Source organism: Clinocottus analis, unplaced genomic scaffold (assembly GCF_023055335.1).
Source record: "Clinocottus analis isolate CAN_PGR_092001 unplaced genomic scaffold, fCliAna1.0.p SCAF_2, whole genome shotgun sequence".
Classification (NCBI taxonomy): Eukaryota; Metazoa; Chordata; class Actinopteri; order Perciformes; family Cottidae; genus Clinocottus; species Clinocottus analis.
This window is the reverse complement of record NW_027175931.1, coordinates 14058070-14079122: the sequence shown is the minus strand read 5'-3', so window position 1 is coordinate 14079122 and position 21053 is coordinate 14058070. Positions and strand designations below refer to the sequence as shown.

At 39.3% G+C, this 21053-nt stretch overlaps 1 protein-coding gene across 2 annotated transcripts in view; it reads right to left on the bottom strand.

Moving 5' to 3' along the window:
- The window catches only part of timm50 (translocase of inner mitochondrial membrane 50 homolog (S. cerevisiae)), a 36513-nt gene extending 16451 nt beyond the window's left edge, over positions 1-20062 (bottom strand). Inside the window, exons 1-5 of one of the 2 annotated variants that reach the window (XM_068584973.1) lie at positions 19700-20062; positions 17162-17318; positions 14509-14540; positions 9283-9304; positions 331-389 (exon numbers count right to left, since the gene is read on the bottom strand). In XM_068584973.1, coding sequence (XP_068441074.1) covers positions 331-389; positions 9283-9304; positions 14509-14540; positions 17162-17318; positions 19700-19918 — 489 coding nt within the window. In that variant the 5' untranslated portion in view covers positions 19919-20062. Of the gene's footprint in view, positions 1-330; positions 390-6989; positions 7078-9282; positions 9305-14508; positions 14541-17161; positions 17319-19699 lie in introns of those variants that run through there. The other variant, XM_068584974.1, reaches the window with a different exon arrangement.
- Positions 20063-21053: the final 991 nt, after the last annotated feature.

The following is a 21053-nucleotide window of genomic DNA, read 5'->3' as shown; positions in this document are numbered from 1 at the left end:
AGGAAGCGCTATTTTGAAAAAGTACGATACTTAAAATATGCAAAATCTTATCGTTTTTAACGTGCAAGTAGTTTTTTAGTTACTTAGTTAGTTACGGTACTTTTTTAGCATCGGTATACTGTGCAACATTACTCCTGACATGTGAGTAACCAGGGATAATCACACCATACAACCAAACACTGAACCCAACAACCAAAATGATGGCTCTCAGAGTGTACAATGCAGCAATAGCAAACTGTTTATCAGAAGGTAGCCACACCCTATTTGACTCTAAATGGACCATCATTTACTAAATTCACATCAAGCATCAGCACAGGATGTCTGACTCACCTGTCTGTAGTCCTGGAAGTATTTGAAGGTTCTTTTCAGCTGTTGGACTACGGGAGGATCTGAGAAAAAGAATGAAAACAACACAAAGGGACACAGCTGGTCAACAGATGTATGAGAAGCTCTCTGGAATAACAAGAAAAACTATTTAACAAAACAATTAAGTATTCAGACATAGATATTTAGTAAGAATATGTTATGGTCTATTTAAGCCCAAGGCTCAGGAGCTACATTCCATAATTTTGATATAAATGTGATTCCAAAGGCTTAAAATCAGCATTTAACTTTAAGAATCGTCACTACCGAAACGCATATTTTCTTCAATTAAGTAATGATTTTTGGGTTTTATATTAAGTTTTATGTTTTTATGTGTGTACACCTCTTCAATATGTAAATACTAGCCATCCACCTGCTAGCATTCTTTAGTTATGCTTAACATTAGCTAGAAATGTCACTACCGAAATAGAAAGGATCATGTCACTACCAAAATGCTACCATATGTTTTGGTAGTGACACAATTGAATGGTAAGTAGTTCAATCCCATCATTTTGAAGTAAATACGTTGTGTAGACTAAATAGTAAAGATGTAGATAATGCTGATTTCTATCTGAAATTGTTCAGGGGAGAAAGAACCATAAGACACCAAAATGCCAAAAGGAATTAGAAAAAGTGGAGCAGAGAGGATATGGACAAAAAGTGAGAGATGACCTAGTGAAACACCACAAATATTTAAGGAGGGAAAGAGAAAGAAATACGAAACAAAAGGAAGAAGGAAAGTTTAAATGTATCAGTGATTTATCCAACAGGGAGTTATGAGTTAAGATTAAGCAATAACGTTGAGGAAACAGTGCCGAAACAGTAGATGTTTTGTAAAAAATAAAGTATACTGAGTTATCAACTAAAATGTTATGATACTTTTTGGTTTAATGTATGTTCAATTTGATCAATCATCAACTCTGGAATCAATGTGATCAATATTATGCATTTTACAAAGAGAATGGAAGGAAACACAATTTTAACAGGTTAAAAATAATACTGTTAAATTAGAATTTATTACGATGTTTCGGTAGTGGCAATTTTTGGGAAAGGAAAGACATTCCAACACAATCTGAAAATATAATATAAAAATTGGCGGTTCTTTTACTAGAAATGTGTACGTACAATCAATATTTCTATATATATATTTCTATATATATATATATATATATATATATATATATATATATATATATATATATATATATATATATATATATATATATATATATATATATATATCCATATAGATATATCTATATGTATATAGATATATCTATATATCTATATAGATATATCGATATATCTATAGATATATCGATATATCTATAGATATATCTATAGATATATCTATATATCTATAGATATATCTATATATCTATATATATATATATATCTATATCTATAGATATATATCTATAGATATATATCTATAGATATATATCTATAGATATATATATATATATATATATATATCTATAGATATAGATATATATATATATATAGATATATAGATATATCGATATATCTATAGATATATCTATAGATATATCTATATATCTATAGATATATCTATATATCTATATATCTATAGATATATCTATATATCTATATATATATATATCTATAGATATATATACATATATATATATATATATCTATATATATAGAGATATATATATATATATAGAGATATATATATATATATATATATATATATATATATATATATATATATATATATATATATATATATATATATATATATATATATATATATATATATATATATATATATATATCTATCTATCTATCTATCTATCTATATGGAAAAAGTTTCGGGATTTTTTTTGTCTTGTATATTCCCAACCTGACTGTGCACCAATTCGGTAGAATAGCCCATATAGAGATTAATTATTTCCTTCATTTATTTATTCATATACAAATAGTGCAGGGAGTGAATCATCCTCTAGAAATGTGAGCTGATAAAGAGTCGCCCTGTATTTTCAGATTCCATGAAAGAAAAATTAAACAAAGATGAGTTCAACAATAAAACTGAAGTGGTTAGATGGCTTCAGCGCAGCTGTAATCTTAATGAGTCTCAAAAACTACAACTCCCTAAGGAGACACAGCTGATAACATCTGAGCCTGTCTGGCCCCGACAAATTACCAAGCTAAGCGAGGATGACAATACTGAATATCAATGTTCATGAGCCTGACAGCTGATTCTTCATGCTCACCGCTGTTGCATTTTAAACATTTCCATAACACAGTATTTTGTGATGTCTTCTTTGGATATTAAAACCTCCCACTGAATCTTGGGCAAAGAAGCCCCTGCGAGTTGAAGATGGTGTTTGAGGCTTTCTGGATAAGTGACGAATCCTCTTCAATACTTTAAAAATCAGGGCAATTTCTTATCTCAAAGACATCGTGAAAAGCCTCAGCATCGCTTACATTTTCCGTAGCTCTTTGAAAATGGTACAATGACCCAGTTTGAGACATTAAAGTGATTTCTTGACATTTTCTTTTATTAACTTAATAACTAATGCTCAAAATAATCTCCCAAAGAAGATGGGACACAAATTGGTTCAATTAAATTAATTGTTGGTTCAACAAAAGAGAATAAAAAGTGGTACATTTACAAAGTGATGGAGGAGGCCTAGACACTGATCAGCCAGCTAGCCGAGTCCTTAATAACACCTCCAGCTGTCAATGCGCTATTGGCTAATAATGATTAAGACTTTGTTTCCCATGGGGCTCATTACCGCAAATAGGACTACAATAGCAAGACACACACGCACACAAACATGCACGCGTCACTCTAGCCCTCCATCTCTCCCTAAACACACACGCTGAAGTTAGCACACTCTGGTCACAGGAGACTCAATCCCCTAGAGTGAATAGCAGCGTACTGAAGCAGGAAGCCATCTGCCACGGTAAAGCTGTGATGATGCATTCACATTTGTGGCTGTGTGTATGTGTGAATGTAGGTATGTGTGTTTCAACTGATGGGGAAAGCAAAGGAAGCTCAAGGGTGGAGCAAAGGTCAGAGAAGACTGATGTAGAGAAACTCAAATAAGTTATGGGTCAAAGTGAGTTTGATTCAGTTTTACAGCAAATTGATGCTCTCTTGTAAATGGTTGCATTATGCATTATATGTGATATACATTTTCGATGCAGCTCTCTGAGGAAGATAAACTTCAAATATGCGCTAACTGGGATTTGAGGCAGTGCGACGTGTGTGTGTGTGTGTGTGTGTGTGTGTGTGTGTGTGTGAGAGAGAGAGAGAGCTGGAGTGGCAAAGAAAAGGTGCTTCTGTAATGACACAAGCTCTAGTAAGCAATAATGTTCAATACGTGATGCTGTGCGAGTCACACAAAATAAAGACAGACTTATTAGCTATATTACATTTAACACACACACACACACACACACACACACACACACACACACACACACACACACACACACACACACACACACACACTTTTAACTGCCTTCTTAAGATCCCACCAAAGAAGCTTCTTAAGAAGCTCTTAGTGGGAGCTGTCCACCGCCGTGTTGTTGAAACTAAATCAATCGATGCCAGGCCAATCTATCATCCACCACTATTGAATCAGATGGAAAACATGCCATGAAACCACAAACTGAGACTTAAATGGAGCTTTAAAAACACAGCTCTGATAGATGCCTAACAATGTCCCAAAAAACTATAGGACTGACTGAATGGTGTCCCATTCTTTTGAAAACTTCTATGAGGTGTTTACAGCTTCCTGTGATCTGTAACATCAGGAATAAACATGAAATTAGCTTTCCAGAATCAAAGAGCAAGAGCTTTCATGGATGCACTGACTGTGGTTACATGCATTCGAATTACTGGCTTAATCGGACTGAGATGGCTGTATCACCACTAGATGTAATGAAAACAGTGCCACCTATCGTATCAGATATGACATGCTTTCGGCCAATGATTTGATTTATTCACTTCCGTGTATATTACGATAATAGCAGTTGCCCGAAAGAGAGCATAGTCCGACTGAAGCAAAATTCGAATTGATACCATCATGTAAACGCACTGAATGTTGAAGCTGACAGTCACACAAAAGGAAATGCTTCAGGAGTGAAAGAAAGCTCTGACAGCCAATATGAGTTTGAAGAGGTGACTTACATTTTTCAGGGCAACAATAAAATTGCTAAATGAAGTAGAAGCAGATGAGGAAGGGCACAGGAAGTGGCCGCACCAAATTAAAAGCATCTTAAAATAAACTAAAATCCTTTACAGTGTTTGTTTAGTTGTTGTTTGGAAGGTGTGTCACATATTTTGAAAGTGAAAAAATCTATTTCAAGCAGTATTCTTGGTCAGATGTGTTGCGTGGTGAAAACATAGAAAACACAGACAGCGGATATACACAGGTTTACAAAGCGAGGAAGGGAAGCAATAATGAAGAGAAAAAAATAGAAGAAAAGAGGTGGAAGGATAAAATAGGACAAGAATAGAGAACGCAGGATAAAAGGGATGGATAACAGAAGACAATACAATGAAGGATAAGTAGGAGCCAAAAAGGAGAAAATAATGAAGTAAAAAAGGAAGGAGAGAAACAAGGAAGGATAGGAGGGGACAAGCAGAGGAGGATGTGGCAGTAAAAGGAGGGAGATGAGATGAAAATGTAGGCTTGAAAAGAGAAAAACAATAACAGGGGTAAGTGCTACAGGAAGAAAAGAAGAGGGCGAAATGGAAAAGAAGAGGTAAACAAAGAAAAGGAAAAAAAGAGAAAGAGAAGACATAAGGGATGAAATGAAGAGGTAAAGATGAAGGGGTAAATAGACTGGAGGGGCTTCTGTACCAAACAAAAGCTGTGGTCAGGCTCAGCATCTGCTTCAGACCCCCCATCTCTAATCGTTTGCTTTCTCTCTGGTGACAAACGACAGCGTGGCCCGGCCTCTTTAAAGTGTGCGTGTGTGTGTGTGTGTGTGTGTGTGTGTGTGTGTGTGTGTGTGTGTGTGTGTGTTTTAAGTGAGAGGCCTCTAGGGAAGGAAAAGCGTGTGCTCATGTTAGAGAAGTGGTGGCGAGCAGGTTTTTTTTTTTTCCAGGTTTAAAGTTCCACATTCATATGATGATGAACCCTAACACATGCAAAGAGCCTCACTTGGGACTCGTAGAGCTCACCATTGAGAAAGAGAAACGCGAGACAAGGACGGCCCTCTAACGTTCACCCCGCTCTTAAAACAATAGGGAGGGGAAGGGGCCCATGAACATTTACTTCCTCATGTTCACATCAAATTGACTCATGAAACTCTTTTTTTCTTTATTACAATAATAAATGATGTAAACATGACCTTTAAATGTTAAAACTGTTCTAGTTTTGCATCTCTGAAGATTGTGCTGTTTCCGTAGAACAAGAAAACTTACTTGAGTTGAAGCAAGAACCGTAGAATATCGGAGAAAAACAAACAAGCAAACAAACACGTTCCGGAAAAGAATACGGTGCATTTTTTTCATGTGATATTCCCTATAGTTTCTTCTCTTTTTCTGTTTGTGCGTTATACTGTAGACAGCCAATTGTAATGTCAATAAACGGAACGCGTTGAGAAGCATGCAGTACCTTTCACCATGCACTGTGTGTATTTATCGGACACCATCGCAAAGAACACACACAAAGCAGATCATGGTTGGCCTGTGAGAATCAAGGGTAAGTATGCGCGTCATGAAATCCAGGGGAGTGCTTTGTGTGTGTGTGCGTGTGTGCGTGCGTGCGCGTTGGGAGAGGGGTTTATCTGTCCTGGTTGATATGGTATTCGACGGTCCTTTGCATCACGCACGCAGCATGCCACTACTTGGCACGCAAACAGAGTCTGTAGTCAAACACGACCCATTAGATTTATCAAATCACTCCATCATCTACCACTTTGCCCACCGTCTGTTGCTCCCAAAGGAGCAGAGGAGAGCAAGGGAGAGCAGAGGGGAGGACAGGATAGATGCTGAAAGTAGAAAAAGTCGGAAGACAGGATGGAAGAGAACAGAGCATACAGGTGGAGATGAAAAGAAGGAGAGTATTGAGAGGGATAGAGGAAGAGAAGAAAATGAAGGCGATGAGCTCCTTCATCTGTTCTCCTTGACAGATCATGGACTTTAACACTGGTCCGTAACGGCATCAGGGAATATTTGGCCCTGGTATCAGAGGTCCAAAAGGAATAAGCGACGCCCAGTGGCAGCCTCATGGGCTGGATTTCTGCAGCCAGTGTAGTGTGTAGCGTCCCAATCACAGCATCTCCCTCTCACCCTTCCTCCTGTGGACCTGATCAGCACACGACAATAGCAGTGACCTTTTCTATGCGGGAACGAGAGCGCGTGGTTGAAGACAAGACCAAAACCAACAAAGTGTTAGCCCGTTCCTCAGTCTTTACAAACACGGATACATAGTTTCATCAATCATTTCCTAAAATAACTGGTCCCTGTAACTTTGAGTGAAACAAACGAGGAGGAAATAGTTTTTGGGGACTATCTTCAGCGGGGGATTAATCCACATTTGGTGCTCCAGTGAGTATTAGGGGCAGCAGAGCTGTGGCTGTGGGACTCAGAATAAACTACAGTGTTCAACCCACACCCCTCCTTCTGTTCAACAAACCAATCCATTCCTCCTTCTGCGCATCAATTTGTCTCCACATCATTCCTTCCTTCCCTTGTCTGTCTGTCTGGAGCAGACTTCGGTCACGTTTTAATTTGAGCTTCAGCCTTGGTGAAAAAAGCCAAATAGCACATTAGCTTTATGAGTCGAGGACCTCGAGGGAGCCAGAAACAAGGATAGAGCTGGAAACAGATCAATAAACAGATAAAGACAGACCGGAGGGTGAGAGAAAGACTAATAAAGTTACAGACACAGTGTGAGGCAGGGCTGAATGAAGTTTAGTATTCAGAGGACAACTTGGACCTCTGGGAGTGTTTTATGATGGACGGAGGGATGGATTCAGGAGGAGGGATGCGTTTGAGACACAGACTAGACCTCTGGGAGAGAGAGAAAGCTATTGATGAGGTGATTATTAGTCAGGGCGGGCAATTAGAACTCACTCAGAAGGGGAGTTGAATTGCAGCAGATGGATCAGACGCATTAAGTTTAAGGTCTCCAGAATTCTTCAGCGTCATAAGAAGTTTTACACATGTACAAATGTACATTCAACATTGTTTTCCTATCTGTTCCACTGAGATGCTCCTCCTGAGATTTCTTTCATTTTAAAAGTGTTTCCTCTAAAATGATTGGCTATCAATACATTTATTTTAAATCTTGAGACATTTTTGGCAGTTTTTGTAACTTAACCAAAAACTAATATTTTAGCTATTCTGTCATTACGTTATGAGTGACCGCTGACCTCCAACATCACTCTGCTGCCAAGTCTCCTTCTCTGGATGAATAATTACAATGTAGATATACATGTGTGTTTGGGGTTTCTGGGCAACTTGGAGGGGATGCATGATGGGAGGGGCATATTGATGGTTGGCGCACACACATGATTTATCATTTTATCGTTTTGTTTAGGGATATTACATTGACTTACATACCTGGAAATTTACTCTAACCTGTTGAATCCTAATTCCAACTCTTTGATTCATATTATAGGGATGTGCTTTGTGCCCCATGGGGAAAGCCAGTCCCCTCAGTCTGACTGTGTGAACAGATTTATTTGCCCAGATGACGACACACACAGACACACAGACACAGACACACAGACACAGACACAGACACAGACACACACACACACTTTAGTCAATGGAATGTCAGACAATAGTGTAAAAAATGTAATGGAAAGTTTTTGCAGAAATATACACAGGCTGGGTTGCGCCAACAAGGATTAAATTAATCATGGTTTAGAGTGAATCTAGGGTTAGTAAATCTAGGTTTAAACTGGTTTATATTTAATCAGAGATTTAACCCTGGATTAGTTAAACGAGTTTAAACAAGGGTTAAAAAAGGATTAGTTTATGTTAAATGTCTGCCATAATGGATTCCGACGAAATTTTTTAAAAATCACTATGTATGTTTAACAAATACGGAACTAAATAACCCTAATTTATGCCATCTTTTTCCTAAACTAACCCTGGAGCATAAAATCACTCAGTGATTTTATTTTTCTAGTGAAAAATAAAATCACTAGGAGCTGGAGAAGTGTTGGCACGGCAACATTCGTCTCACTTCCATGCTTGATTGCTGGTCCAACATTCCCATTGAGGTTTATGACTGACTCCTTTGTGAATCTATACGCTGTGAAAACTCGCTGTTGTCATTTAATTCAATTGGGTTTAACCAATCTCTAATTTTCCAGCGAGGAACTCTTTCCTCTAACTCCATCCAATGAAGATATGCAGCCATATTGTCAATAAAATGTAGATAACCTCCTCCAAGAGTGGTTTAAATATAACGGCTAATCCAGGTATAGTCTAGGTTTAAAATAACTGGTGCAACAGATTTGTTTTGAATCTAGATTTAAATGAAAATTAAACTGAGTTTACCAAAGGGTTAGATTTACCCAGGATTAATTGTAAACTAAGGTTAAATTAGGTTTAAAGTTTGATGCAACCGGATTGAAAGACAAACCTGGTTTAAACCTAGTTTAAAAGTGAATCCTTGTTGGTGCAACCCAGCCACAGAGTTTCGCTTTTAGCAGAATACAAGTCCAACTGAGCAGATGTTAAAAACTGAAGCCATAACCCAAATAACTGATAAACTAAAAGAAATGGTCAAATCAGAAATAAACCTGCCACTAGGAATGATGGGATCATAGAAGCAACCTAAAGTGGACCCTTAAAGACAACATGAAACTTCAAATATAAAAAATCCGATTGATTCAGTTGTTTTAGAGCTGTGAAGCAGAGGCGAGTGAAGTTAATCAAGAATGTTCACGAGTCATTAGTGATAGTGTTCTTACCTCTGTCAAACTCATCTGGAATCTGTCAGGGAGACAGAAAGGTTAGACAAGTTAGTACAATGATATGCTTACACTTGCACACACACTCAGTGTTTTGTTTTGACAGTAATACATCAGGGTCATTCAGCATGTGTGATGGGACGACTCAGGGTTTATGTGTGTGCTGACCACAAAATTAAAAAAAAAAATACTACAAGTCCGTGCCTTTGCCATCAATGGCAACATGAATCATCACGCTCCAACACGCTTATGGTTTATACAACTAAATAAAGGATCACACAATGAAGGAAAATTAAGTCATCATCTGCAGCATGGGAAAAGGATCAGCAGGAGGAGCGAGGTAGAAGAGAGATAAGAAGATTTGGAGAAGAAGAAAGACAAAATAAGACTAAATTGTATGTAAAGTATGGAGGGTTGGGGAATGAAGCTGAGGCGGAAGCGAGGAAGAAAAAGGGAAAGGAGTAGATGGGGAAGGAGAAAAGCCTACAAAAGGAGGAAAAGTAGAAAAGGGAAGCAGTTGGTAGATCAAAAGGAACAAGAGACTCTGGGACAGCACTCAGAGCCAGGGTGTACGGCTCCATCTGGTGGCCATGACACAGATGTGCATTTGTACATATGTATGTATATGTATGCATAAGCCACAGACTGACCGACACGATGATGGTCACTTACATCTATGCGGGTTAAGCTCATAAAACCTGATGAAGAATCAAAACAACTGACTCAAGACCAACTTCATTCCCAGTCATAGAAGGTTTCTTTAGCAAACATTTAAAGATGACATTTAAAGATTTTTTTATTTTTTTATTTTTTTTAAATTTTCTCCTTGGAGATTAATAAAGTACTTTTCATTCAAACAAGCCAAAGGTTTGCTTACAATTCAACCACGAGGGAATAAAACTCTGACTGATGGAGAAATAGCTTTCAAAAAGTGTTGATGCCTTGGTAACATAGAATTTGATTCATTTCACTAGTTGAGCTCAACAGGTAAGCAGCACAATAAAATGGGGTAATTTTTTCCAACTCTTTGTAATTTACCTGTACAGTGAACTTGATTTAAAAAGAACAAAATGACCAGCTCAGGTTTAAATACTGATACAGGCAACAATCCAGAGCTTGTATCAGAACCTTGTATCCCGCATAAAAGGGGACGGTTTGGATGTTTTGAAGTGGGGTTGAATGAGGTACTTATACACAGTCTGTGTATTACTACATGCGGTGGAGTTGCAGAGAAACAGATAACAGTAATGTGCAGCTACCGTTTTCTGCTAAAGTAAAGACTGCCGGTTTGGAGAAGTCGACTGGAGGTTTGGAGAAGTACCTCAAACAAATAAAAACCTTGACAGACTTAAAAAGTAGGGCTGGGCAAAGTTGAAAAAAATTTACTGATTAATCGCATTGTTTTTTGCGATTAACTGCAATTAATCGCATTATGTGCCAAATTCAATAATGAAGTAAAAATGTTTGTATTGTGCGCTTATGTTTTTTTACAAAATGTTATCCAGCCCTTATTTTACTTGAAATGAGAACATATAGTTAGTAGAAGAAGCTAAAAGAAATTACAACAAACTTCATGTTATACAGCTAACATCTCGCTATATTACAAATACAGACAAATAAAAATGTCAAATCTATCGGTCTAACAGTGAGATCTCATTTTGGAGGGAAGTTTCTTGTGACCCTCTCTGTTGAGTGTGCACAAATGTTTTCTATTCCACTAGAAACATGCATGTTTTGTTTGGAACAACATATCAGTGCCGTTAATATCTCTGCTTGTATTATGCTATTTTGAACAAGGTTTGGAAAAATGATTTGCGGCAATATCATTTTGTTGTATTATTGTGATAACGCACGAGGATTTGGCACGTTTTTAAAGGTGTTTTAAGGATACGTCCAAAAGAAAAAAAACACGATCTGCTGATTCTATCCGTAAATAGTCCAGCAAATCATTTCCTAGAAGATCGACGAGGCAAATTACTCAGCAATCACCCTCATTCCTACAAAAGAACGGCGTTGGGAAAGCAGACTATTACAATGTAGGAAAGAAATAATTTGATCTCATCTGACGGCTTCAAGGCCGAAAGGCTCCCTCGAGATGTGAGGAGAAAGAAGCGAACAAAATATGTAAAGCTAATGAGAAATGTGTTCTTTTGAAGAGCCTCCATATACTGTGCCCCCTGACAACTGGAACATGTGCATATATTTTCTTTCATGTTTAGAGGGGGGGGGGCTCCTTGGCTTTGAAGTGATCTCGTCTGCCTGTTTGTTAGACAGGATACAACCAGAAAGTTGAATGTGTGAGACAGCATGGAAGGTCCTGGTTCCCACATCCTCACAGAACACCAATGAAAACACAAAAGCTCGACAGGAACATCCTCCTGGCCTGAACAGACTTACAGGTATACAGTGACCTCTGACCTCTTACTACGACAGGAGATTGAGAGAAGACGCTCTCCCTGTGGGTCCAGGTGAAATGTTCGATTACTTTTATTATTGACTCATCTCAGGCTGATTTATTTATTACCTGAATGGTTTGAAGAAACAGTGTTAAAATGTCTCATTCTGTCTGTCTAGTGACGAGGAAGTGACAAATTGTAATGATGAGTAATTATTTCAACAAATCCATTCTGTGACCTAAAGCCGGGATTCGAAAAACTCAACTGTCCCTAAAAAGACACAGAAAACATCTGGAAACGACATTAGCAGCATTCATGATAATCATTCCACAGTAGTCAAAACTCAACCATTACAATTTGATTACTCTGTTCAAACTCGCGAGTGTTTTCTTTGCACACGGCAATGATGCCATGTGTCCCGAGACGAGAAAGATTCCCGGGGGTTAGAAGAGGTGAAATAAGCGTGTACAGGGTGGCCAGCGTGTGCCGTCTGAGCTGAACGCTCCCGACAGGACGTCCTGGTGAAATAAGTTTACTCTTTGAAGGAGGCGGCGATCCTCCCTGGCTGTAAGGAAGTGGACCAAGTAGAGACCAGGGATGGGTATTGTTTGTTTGTTTTTGGATACCGGTGCCTGAACCGATACTTTTTTATTGTCAAGGTATTTTTCTTTTCTTCAAATTGAACAATATATTAACTGTTTAAAGTATAATAATACCTGATGCTATAATATATATATATATATATATATATATATATATATATATATATATATATATATATATATATATATATATATAAAAGAATATATATATATATATATATATATATATATATAAGAATATATATAAGAATATATATAAGAATATATAAGCATCAGGTGGCCTGAAGAACTAGGTGTGCAACAGAACTCCAGTCAGAAACTGTTGGATTCTACAAACTCTGCTGCTTTACTGGACTACATGTCATCATTATTATATACACTGGGAAAGCTTTGTTCCAACAAGCCGAGGACAGTGAGCAAAAGCGCTCTGATCCTCGTTATTTTAATAAACTATTGATACTAAAAACTATGCTAAATACTATCGTTTTCATGGTACAGCGCTACCTCTTAGTATCGGTATACCGTGCAACATTACAGAGTAGTGTAAAAAAAGTATTTAAAATCGGTCAGGCACCAAAAGGAAGCACCAAAAATTGCGTTGTGTTTCAGTCTGGTAGGTACCGGACGTCTTGGAACCGGTGCCATATTAGCACCGGTTCTCGGTACCCAACCCTAGTAGAGACAAAGACCTACCCATCTTTCCCACGACCACACCTCGCCACTCATCACCGCCAGTATCACGCAGACCCTTACAGGAAACAGCGGAAGAACAAAACTCAGGCCAGATTGTTTTGGCGACTTTTTGTTCTGCTTTTTATTCCCTGCAACTTTTAGCAAATGTCAAAACCCGGTTCCTTGAGAAATCTGCAGCCAAACCAAAGGGCAGAGGTTTTCTTTTCCAGGCATTTCGATGTGTGTATTAACCTGAATAAGGAAACTAAACACCGGTAGAGTATTTGATGTTCAGCAGCATAAAATAATTACCATTAAGTTTTATGCTTCTGCATTTTTTTTTGCAGGAGGTCAATTAAAGGAAATAAAAATCCCTTCTGGTCGACGGCTTCAAAGTCTACATGACAAAGAGCAGGAAGCCATCCTGTCTGACTCTTTGGCAGCAACAAAAGGATCCTAATGTGTGAGAAGTGTGCCCTTTGAAGTGGCTTCCCAGGCCAACACCTACCATAGCAGCAGGTTCGTCTGAAGGCTGGGACCCCAAGTCTACTTCTCTGAATACAGTAATATTATTCAGAGTCATTCAACTGGTATACTATTTGAACGTCTTACTGATATTTTTTTTATGAATCTAATCTATGAAAAAAAAAAGGTTCGCTTGGTGGCTTTCTGGAGCAACTTTATCTGTCAACAAGCACAAAGATGAAGACCTTGAGATGCACATGAAAGCTCCAGAAGCTTTTCAGGAAAGGGGAAAGCTTCTTTCCCTGTTTTTTTAAATCAGATTGTTTCATTATGAATATTTTCATGTTACCAATTCCTGCTTCCTTATAATTTTAAGTCAGTTTCTACTTGCGCAAACGGACTTCCCATCTTTAAAATTATCAGTCAGTTAATTGTGCGGTTACACTTTAATTGTTATTCGTATCTTGGACCATTCCCGGAAATATCAGCCAATGGCATTTGAAGACTGGAAGTAATGGCCAGCAGATGTGTGTGGATTGCGATAACTGGGCTCTTAGATTATCCTGACTTTCCCGAACTCACAGCTCAGACCAACACGATGTCTCAGTTAGCAGTCGAGTGTGCTGCTGCGCTTCACACCTTGGTGGAACAATGAGCAGTGGTGAGATAAGTGGGCTCCTGGCTTTCCCACACTGACGGGTCACTCAACTGCCCGCCCACATTCACACCTTGAGTCAGACGGGACACAAGTCACAGCCGCCTGTGAAGTGTGTCCTTTACAACAGGAAAAGGATTCTCCTGCCTGTGAGGTGTGCAAAAACACCACCACACATCTAAAAATGAATCGAGATAAGGAAAAAAAAAGGAAGGCTGAAATTCACGGCAGCATGGCGAAAGTGTGCCGAGGAGAGCCACCACATCAGCTCAGCTCTGGTAAGCATGTTAATGCCCCTTTAGAGCCTGCGCAAGAGGGCAAATGTGTCTTTGAACTGGCCGTTTCCTTACCACAGGCACTGACAGCTACTGTCGGTGACGTGTGCATGATCACACTTGAAGGAAGTAAGTGTGTGCGGGCGTGCATCAAAACTCACCACGTTTCCTTGTTCATCCACTGAATTGGTGCCTAAAAAAAGAAAAAAACAGTTAATCTCTGATTTTCACTTTATCAACACTGAGCCACACAAAGGATCTTCAGGGTTTTCGGATCAAATTCAAAGTTGAACATCTATTTGTAGAATGACTATTAGAGTCATATCCTTTTGGGGGAAACCTTTGTTTTGGGGATTTTTCCAATACCGGTGCCTAAACCATTTTTTTCTTCAAATTTAACAATATATTAACTGTTTAAAGTATACTATGAATATACATACATACAAAACACTTCAAACTACAGCTTCACATTTTTTAACTTCAAACTATAAACAATATATATGATTTTATTTATTTTAAAAAAAAAAACAGACCAGCTTAAGGTGGTCTGATTTGGAGCGTTTGCAACAGAAGTCCACTCAGAAACAGTTGGATTCAAACTCTGCTGCTTTACTGGACAACACATCATCATTAATATTAACTGGAGATCTTAACTGGACTACAGCTTTGTTCCAACAAGCATAGGACTGCAAAAGCTTCTGCACTTATGTCGTCTCTCCAGTGCTGCGTGTGCACGCTGGTAGCCCCGCCCCCTTGAGCCCGCTGCATCGAGCAACATGAAGTATCGATACTAAAAATATGCTAAATCCTATTGTTTTTAACACAGTTACCGCACTACCTTTTTAGTATCGGTATACCGTGCAACTTTACAGAGTAGTGTAAAAAAAAAAGGTATTTAAATCGGCTCAGGCACCGAAAGGAAGCACAGAAATCCGTGGTGTGTTTCGGTCGGGTAGGTACCTGACGTCATGGAACCGGGGCTATATTAGCACCGGTTCTCGGTACCCAACCCTATTTACAACTGTCATCAAATGTTATGAATTACTTCATTATTTGATCTCATAGCTCCATGTTAAATACACATTTGGGCAATTTCTTCAGGCAAAATTCTTTGAGAACAAAACCTTCTTTTTTTTCTTCAAATGAAAGTATCACAAGAAGCCCTATAACTCTGGTTTTCTCTGGACACTCGTCCTGAAACTTCTCAAACGATACAGTGGAAAAGACCACAATGAGTTGATAAATCCACCACTTGACAAACAGAAAACTAATCCATTTAGACGTCAGAGTAATCGCCTGAGTAATCTACTGTACAATCTCTTCTGTGGACTGACTGACAAAGGAAGAATTTAAAAAAATAATAGTGGATCTATTAATTGATTATGAATTAAACCCTGGCTTGAAGACCCCATAAAGACAAGAACAATATGCAAGATATGTATTCATTGTTTTATTTGAATTTCTGCAGTTTTATGGATATATTAAATGCCTGCTTGAAAAAAAAATGTCTGAGAGGAGACAAACCTATCTGCAGAGAACCCACACACAGACAGATACGCAGACAAGCACGTCTTGGTTACTTTCGGGTTATAATCCACATGACAGAGACTTTTCATATAAAGAGCATAATGCAATTCGGTATTCCACATGTTCAACAGACTTATTCCACAATACCGATGACATGAGGAGAAAAGTAACCTTTTAAAAAGACTGCGGATCAGTGGTGGGCTGTGCATATTAGGCCGAGGCCTTCAGTGAGTGACGTACAGGAGACTGGGGACTCCTGTGAGGAGCACCGGAGCAGCTCTCTGAACCCGAAGCAGCTCTCCTGCTCCAAGTGATACGAGCCAAAGTGCTTGTGTCTTGTACCAACAATGAGCTTTACAAAGTACACAAACATAAAACTAAGTCATTGATAAACACATGGAGAAATGCCTGTACTTTCGGGCAAATGTTCATGGGACACGCCGTTAACAGGTTACGCTGCACATGCGCGACTCTCGGCTTTTTGCCAAAAGCCAATTTCCGTGAAGTCTCCGTCAAGTTGTCTTTTCTGCTGTTCCGTCTCTCAAAACCGGAAAAACATCTCATCTCATCATGGAGCACGAACTGAGAGCGACCGTATCAAGTCCACAACCCCATTTTAAAAATATGTCTAAAGGAAAGCAGCTCACTGAGCCAAAAATACTGATAGAACTTGATGCTCACATATTATCTGCACTCACTCTGTTAGTTTTCCAAAATGAGCAATTTAGTAGTAACTTCGTATTATTTATTTTTTGCACAGATATAACTTTATTTTCATTGTTCTAAGAGATTGCAATTTTTTTCTTCTTTCTTTTGACCTGAAGGGCAATCTGGTTTAATTGAAAGTTATTGTAATTTTCTTTGCTCTGTTACTTATAAAAGCACAGATGGAGTCACAAAATTATGTTATTTACAGAAAATGTAATGCTTTTGGTGTTTGCATCATTCCCCCCCCCCTCGCCTCCGAAGCTGTAAACGTAGGGGAAACACTGATGGACATCTCGTCGGTGTGGGCTAAGAGATAGAAACCAGTTTCACGTCATATAATTGCAGGCTGTGGGTCCACTCCAAGGTCACAAGAATGAGAAACTGATGGTAATGGTTGAGAGTTTAATGAGCTGTGATGACTCCCTCGTCTGCACAAATTGAGCTTCTCAAAACAAGTATGTCTAAGGTCAAAGCCGTACTTTAGTCTCTGGAAAAATCAGTAGGCCTGAGATTAGCAAGCTTGAATATTGTTTTATTTCTGGACCCTTTCTGCAGAGGCTCTACAGTTTCAGCACTCACCGAATAGGTAGACCATGCCGAATGCGCCGCCGACTCCCATGAACCCCGCGAGCCGAAGCACTATCTTCTTTGCGTAGGTCATGTTCTCCTTCTGCTTCTTGTCCTCCGTGGGCTCTCCCTCCTTCTCGCCATCCCCTCTCTCAGGAGGAGGCTGGCCCTGGTTAAAAATATAAATAATAATAACCATTAACCATCATGAGGGGGGGGGGCGACGGCGACGACGACACAGACCCTTAATGAAGTGGTTCTCAAACTTTTTCTGTAAATAACATCATTCTGTGACTCCCTCTGTGCTTTTATAGTGACAGAATAAAGAAATTACAATAACTTTCAAGTAAACCAGATTGCTCCATCAGACCAATTTTTTTTTAAATTGCAATCACTTAGATCAATGAAAATAACGTTGTAACGTGCAAAAAATAACTAATATTTAGTTACTACTAAATAGCTCATTGTGGAAAACAATGAGCTAATATTTTTTTGACAAAACAGAATGAGTGCAGATATGTGAGTATCAGGTTGTATCAGTATTAGTGGCTGCGGTGAGCTATATTTGTAGAGGAAAGCAGCAGCTTTCCTCTACAAATATGAACTGGGTTGTAGATTTGATACGGCCACTCTCAGTTTATGCTCCATGTTCATCTGAGATCTGTTTTTTGTTTCAAGAGACGGAACAGCAGAAAAAACCTGACGGAGACTTCTGGAGATTGACTTTTGGCAAAACGCCAAGAATCGGCAAGTCGCGCATGCGCAAGTTTAACCTGTTAACTGCATAACTAAACATTCACCCGACAGTATAGGCATTTCTCCATATATTTATTAATGACTTAGTTTTATGTCCGTGTAGTTTAATGTCCGTGTCATTTGTACTTGTGTAATGTGTGAAGCCTGCAGCTCATTGTTGGCACAAGACACGAGCACTTTGGTTTGTTTCACTTTTAGTTCAGAGAACATCGTTCAGAGAGCTGCTGCGGTGATCCTTGGTGAAAAACGCAGATATAACTTAGTTGTCTACTTTCTCTACATATTTTTCGCCGCTCTCTGTCCGCTGCTGTGCGTGTGCTCAGTGCTCACCTGTATGTATGCGCGCAAGCGTCTGTGGGCATGGGACGGAACTGGCGCAACCAAGTAGAGACATAAATGACAAGCTGTGTGTAGATCCGATCAATAAAATACGGCCGTTTAGTTTGTTCAATATCAGATAAAGGTGTAAATCTGTTCTACAGGAAAGAGAACCGTAAATGACATTTTGTGATCTGGCGCTATAGAGAAAATTACATGGGGGCGGGTTTTTTTTCAGGGGGGCGCCCCGCCCCCCTATTATAATGGTAGGGGAAACACTGACCTGGTCGTGCTTACTGCTGCCCTGCCCGACACTACTATTATTATTACTATCAGTCACATTTAGATTAATACTCCTGCTATTCCTGTTTTGAAATCATCATTATAATATATTATCGACTACTGCAATTATTAGTCATATTTCTGTTATTCCGCTATTATTGGTGCTTCTACTGCTATAAGTACCCTCATATGTGTCATGTATGTCATATGGATTGACTATGTTGTAACTCTATTATGTTCATTTTGTACACCAGTGGCCGGCCTGAAAATTGTCAGTATGCTAGCTGTAGAGTTTACTGTACAGTACTGCTGTCGGTTGAACTCACAATTGGCCGTGTTATTAACGTGTTTTAGCAACATGTATGTGAAAATGTACATGGCCGTTAAAGCTGATTCTGATGTCAGCAACATATGGCGTGCGTGTGTGCGCGCGCTGCAGATTTCCAGTAAGGTTTGAGTGAACGAATGGAGAAGAGAACAGGGGTTGTTCTGACCTTCAAGCCAAACAAACCTTGGCTTGTCAACTCACTCGCTATTTAACAGCTGCTACAAGTAATTAAAAAAAAACACGTCGTTTCGTCTAAGACGGCTAGTTTAGTGCGCGTGCCTGTGAGGAGCTGATCAAAGCAGGACTCTTAAACACTGTAATGAGTCAGAAAGAGGAGGCTCAGGTTAGACTGATGCTAACCACCATAGCTCACCAGAGCAAGGGAGCACAGGTGATGTAATCAATTATTTTACTGGGAAACGCACCGACTGGCCTCAGATGTAAAGCCAGTCAACTGACGCGACTCTCCCGGGCGTTACAAACAGTCATTAACCTACAGCAAAACGCATGCTAACATGAGCGAGCTAACCTGTTAGCTACCCTAATCTCAGGTCCATTCATTTGGTAAAAACACAGAGTAGAGCTGAAATGTCATATCTGTGACGTTGACATGCATCGTGACATCTGACACGCAGTACATAACCAAAACGGTCTGCTACTCTCTGTTTGATAGTCAAACGTTTAGGTGTAAATAAGCTTTTTAGCTTAAACCCGAGACTGAAAATGTCAGAAAAGTGGCTTCGATTTGAGCTACATTGCCAACTTGGCTGGGCGGGGTTGTTACGTCCAAGAGTTGCAGTGCATTGGCTGCCCCCGCCACTATCACCGAGACGTTAAACAAATCGAGCACAGGCTAGCCGTCCCACCTGACTCTGCTGATCCTGCTGCTGCTGGAGCTTCTGCTGCAGGATAGCCTGAGCCAGTCCGCCTGTCGCACTGCCCGTCCCTGTCGGCAGCTTGTCAGAGGAGAGCGCCCGGACGATGTCCACAGCAGTCACGGAAGAGCTTCCCACTGCCCCGCTCCTGAGCCGCAGGAGGCCCCGGGTTGCTCGCACACACATGGGGAACACACACGTAGCCGACATGTTGGATTGTAGCGCTGACTGCCCGGCGAATGTAACGTGAAAAGGACAAACTTATTTGATTGGCTTGGGCTCGTTTGAGTGACAGGCAGGAGGAGCTCTCAGAGCAGCGAGAGAACAGAGCCGTCTATGCGAGAGGCTGCATGGAGAGGAAGAGAGGGGGTGCAACAGCGTCCAGCCCAATCAGGAGCCACAGTTAGTCTGACCTTCGATTGCGACACAAAGGGCCATATTGGTTGATGGCAAAATACCCAAACTCTGCTCACTTACGTCACCTGTATATATTAAACCGTAATACACACCTGAACATCCTGTAGGAATACAATAATGTTTGTAACACATTATTGTGTTCCTACCTATTGTAGGAATACAATAACAGCTTCCCTTTATTATCAGAATCAGCTTTAACAGCCAAAGGAATCAAACTCTCAATGTACCGATACCTGCAATGCCAACAACGTGGAAGATGCAGTACAAATTAATCTAGAGTTTAACCTTCTACAGGTCTCAAAGTGCTCATTTTTATCCTTTTTTTTATACTTTGGACTTTATAACTGTCCGTGTGTATTTCTGTGTGGGACCTATTTGGCATTAATTTCCCTATCTCGAGAATGCACTGTGCAATTGCAGCCACATTTAGATGGATTGTGCACAGCCTAGCAACTCTGCAATGCTCTCTGGGCCACTGCTAAAGCAAACTGCATGTGCTGATATATCTTATCACCGTTTCACATACAAATCACATGATAAATGCTCTCTAAAAAACAAAAACATATTTTTATTTAAAGCCAGAAATGATTTACTTTTTATATTCACAATGATATAAAAAAAGTAAATCCAGCCTATTTTGAAAGCGTTCACGGGAACTGTCAGCAAGCAAAGTTCAAAGTGTAAAGGCATTTCAACATTTCAAAATAAAAGTTTCAAACTATACAGTCTTGTTGTTATACGCCGGGACCACCAGAGGGCAATGTGAAACTCATACATCCTAAATGCGTCATTCCAAAGGCTCTTAGGTCAATTATTTGTATGCAAACACTCAGCGCATAGCAGATCGAGCAGCACACATACAGGTCCTGTAAACACTTTGAAAGTTGTAACTAATGCAACTAGTATTTTCTGTATTGATTCAATAAAA